A 4,111-nucleotide genomic window follows, 5' to 3' on the forward strand; every position below is an offset into this window, starting at 1 on the left:
GGGCTGTGATACTGCCAAGTCGCTCAAGCCTAAACAGGCTTGAATTCGAGAGGCAGAGGTTGGGTTCGAACCACGGACCTCCCGGGCAGTAAATTCGCGCTCTGACCACTGAGCCACTTAGCCCCAAGAGACAAGTATACAACCAACTGAGGGTCTGCTCTCAGAAAAATTCCATTCGTTCGACTGCGTCACCCAATCGATGCACGCCTACCATACAATTCCAAAAGCACGAGAGTTAAGCTACGGCCAAATGGTTGAGTGTAGACAGGATTGGATTCCAGTAGCATGGTGCCTTGACCAATCGTCCATCACGAGCTCAAACCCGACCTACTACTCTCAATCATGTACTAACATGATAAACAAGAGGGGGATCGGGCCAGAAGTGATTGGATTCGAGGAGTTTTCAGCAACCTTATGAGTAGTGCATTACAAAATATAGAATTGATTGGAGTTCACTACCAAATCCGCAACATTCTTGGGATTCGGATCTCTGAATTTCGTCCTTCAGCCACATGTACTACATACGCTAAAAATTCAAGAGGAAATTCGTACATCCATCTAAGTATCGCGATTTCAAAGTAGTCCAAATTCGCAGTCTCCGAAAAGAAGTTTCACACGGGCGACTGCTAAGTGTATCAACTGAAAAGATATGGACCAGAACAATCACTCACCCCTGTCCGACCTTCTCCACGAGGCGATACTTTTGATACGGATCTCCCTTACTTACGACAGCTTTTAGTCGTTCATATACTTGAGTATCCGTGATGCGCTGTGAACCGTGGCGCCGGCGTGTAGCACTAGTCGGGGCCTTCGAGCTTACCTTCGGATAATGGTGATCTGGCGGTACTGGAGCCGGGGGAACCTGGGATGATGGTTCCATAGGCTTTTTAGTAACTCCACCATGTGGTGGAACTAGGGGTGGGAACACAGGTTTCGGCTTTAGTGCTGGTTTCCTTGTCACCTGGGCAGATGAAGGATGGTCCGGGATAGCGGCAGGCGACGCCAGAGGTTCGTTACCGATCTCATCCCGTTTATCCGCCGCAGGATATGGAGTTGCTGGTTCGGTGTGGTCCGACCCGACCAAACCGAAGCTATCGGTTGATTTTCGCTTAACCTTAATGTTCCCATTGGGTTGTTCTAGAGAAGTAGAGAGAGAGAGAGAGAGGGGATGGAAGACGAACAGGATCGTGATACAGAACAGGTGGATACAATGGAAGTTTTACAAGTAAAACCACACATTCTTGCGTGGGAAGCCAATGCTAGTCATAAATGCGCACACGCGCGCGGACGGCCTAGTCCAAGAAGAAGTCGTTTATCTGACAAAGTGCAACTCAGATACAACAACCAAAACCAAGGCCAGTAGGACCCCCCAAGATCCCGCACACCTTGGGTAGGGGAGAATGCAGTTATCCAACGAAAGGTTCTATCGAGAAAGCGAGCACCGTTTAAAAGTATGCTCACTTTGGGGATTGATTTCGCGGTAAGCCTACAGAGCCTTCCTAATGGTACAATTCCGTACCACATGATACTCCACTGATAGACAGAACAGAGGCTGCAGATACCCCTTCACAACGAACAAGTTTTTCTTCGCTGTTCTGTGACATGGTTCTACTCTGCATGGCGTCACAACGATTCCACTGAAGGACTACTCATTCGTTCTTTTAAAGATGAGGATTAGTCGGCAGTTTTTTTGGTGCAACGTTTCCGCAGACGTTGCGTCTAATGCTCGGCAGGTGAAACATGGTTTCTATTATACCTGTTGATTCGCCAATCTGTGGTATCTGCTGCTGACCAGCTCTAAGTGCCCGGTGCTGGAGAAAAAAAACTCACAGAAGGGAACACAGCTATATTCCGAACAAGCGAGTGTGAGGGCAAAGTTACTCGGCCCCACGCTATTTAAAGGGGACTTTCTGACATTGATCCAGGCTGTCCGATCGGCGTTTAGTGAAAACCCATCGACATCGATCGTGCCTGAACGCTGAGCACACTCGGTCGTGCTTCTGTGGCGTGCATGAACACTCGTCGGCTTTTGCTGAATTGATTGACTGGCCTGGATGCTTGCCGGCTTTCCTGTTGAGATTTTGGTGGAGCAATAGGTTTCGGGCGTTCTGAGGTTGCTTTCAGGAATCTGACCTTCCTGATAGTTTCTTTCGTTTCATCGGTGGTCAGTAAACTTTGACCTGAGGAGAAAAGTGCGTTTCTTTTCCACTCCAAACGGCAATCAACTCTTTGCCCGTACAGTAAATATGGTCAAGAGAAATTCGAAAACGAGAAGGGAACAGACCACACGTTGGCATGATGTGCACACTGTAGGAGAAATGTAGTACCTCGACACGATTTCGAATACCGGAACCACTGAACTTTTAGACGCATCGACGCACGAGCGAGAGCACAGCAGTGGTCCCGTGTGATCCATCTTCAGCTCTCGCATGACTCCAGCTGGAGGCGGAAGGAACATGATTCATCTGAAAATGAGTGTGGGTCATGTCGCTATCACCGAATAAGATGGTGTTCCGGTATCTAGGTTCAGCTGGTCATTCAGTATACTAAATACCTATTCCAAAGCTCTTTCAGTCGGTCCTTCCATTTACTCGACGCCGCATGAAACGCCAAGCTAAGCATTATTGATGTGTTAAGCACCGTTTCCAATCCCTTTACGCACAATTCAGGACAGTCAATCGTTCCTTTGATTAACTCGGCCTGATAACAAGAAAGCCGCACAACGAAAAAACTGATTTCGTTGACATTAAATGTGTGCATTGATTGAAACCAATAGCACAATTCAAGAATTCGTTTATGCAACAGCTTCATCGGGAACTCCTCATCACTAAAACCACGCGCATATCGAATACGGGACTTGGAAGATTGGTAATCAGCAGCTCTGGATTCACTACACCTACATCTTCATTATGAGTAGACCTTCACAAAAAGTTCTCATGATTAATACTGTCATTGGGTTCTATTATACGTCCCTCAGAAAGCAGGGCTGGGATACGTCTTGAGGGCGGATTACTCGAGGTCACACTGATGAGAATTTGTTCTACCCATAGCATTTTGTCACATGATTAGACTTTGATATTTGAACGAAAGATTTGACTAGTTGCTTCGTTGTTTCCGCTCTGAACACTTCCGGTTTGTCCAATGCTCATACTAAGCGGGAAATGAAAGCGCTCACACTGTCAAATTAGCCCCATACATATGCCACTGCCGATCGACATGTGCATCGGGTTGGATGGGCAAATTATTGGTTCTACAGCTCACAGTAAACGCCAGTCTAGGGCACTGTTCTGCTCGGAAACTGTTTGAAATATCCTTTTCAATGGAATTCCCAGTCAATGTTGAACCGATCAGAATCGGGGGTTGCGCGCTCTTTTCAAAGGTTTCCTTTAGGGGTGTTCCCCTGGGGTACACTAATATACGAAGAACGAAATACAAAGAATGGAAACGTATGTACCGTCCTCTGTAGACTTTGGGCCTGATTGCTTGACACAAAAGCTTGTATGCTAGTGGATCGCTTTTGCAAGCGAAATATGAAAGTACCAAGTACCAGCTGAGCTAAGAACCGGACGAAAGGACATCCATTCTTCCCGGCTGTGTATAAATTTGCCTATGAGACAAAAGAGTCCAGCTCAGTGCGTTTAGGTAGCAATCTGCATTTGTACTGCCTCACTTACCCATCAAGCGAACAGTTGCATGAGGAGTGACAGGTGGGACGTAGCTGGGAGCTGCTGAATTCTTCAACGTGGAAGTTGCAGAATCCTGAAGGGGAAAAAAGAGAACAGCAATGAACCTTATGTGCCTGCCAACGGGCTAACGATTACCAGACAGGCTGGGCAGAAGAACAGAAAGATCACCGACAAATGACAACAGAAAATAAACAACCCCCTAACAGTGCGCACTGAGTGCGCGTAAAACGTAAATGGTTCTCCTCACACAGCATATACGGACGAGACAATGTGGAACTTCCATTACTGATCGAAATCTAGTTGGACAACCTGGTTCTCTACTTCGTTCACGGTGTGTCACCAGAAACGACCTTAAATGAACGTTTGAGTCGACTTTTCTTTGGAGCAACTGGACACCGGGATGCGAGTAGAACCAGTGCAAAGTT

General features: G+C 47.0%; 1 protein-coding gene across 1 annotated transcript; it reads right to left on the reverse strand.

Annotated features, from left to right (window-relative positions):
• Nucleotides 1-291: 291 nt before the first annotated feature.
• T265_12173 (hypothetical protein) lies at nt 292-3,763 on the reverse strand (the record flags this gene model as incomplete). Its single annotated transcript, XM_009179244.1, has 2 exons — nt 292-1,137; nt 3,675-3,763. The coding sequence occupies 2 exons, from the start codon at nt 3,676-3,678 to the stop codon at nt 668-670; spliced, it is 474 nt and encodes a 157-aa protein (XP_009177508.1).
• Nucleotides 3,764-4,111: the final 348 nt, after the last annotated feature.

The sequence above is a fragment of the Opisthorchis viverrini genome, assembly GCF_000715545.1.
Source record: "Opisthorchis viverrini unplaced genomic scaffold opera_v5_1341, whole genome shotgun sequence".
NCBI lineage: Eukaryota > Metazoa > Platyhelminthes > Trematoda > Opisthorchiida > Opisthorchiidae > Opisthorchis > Opisthorchis viverrini.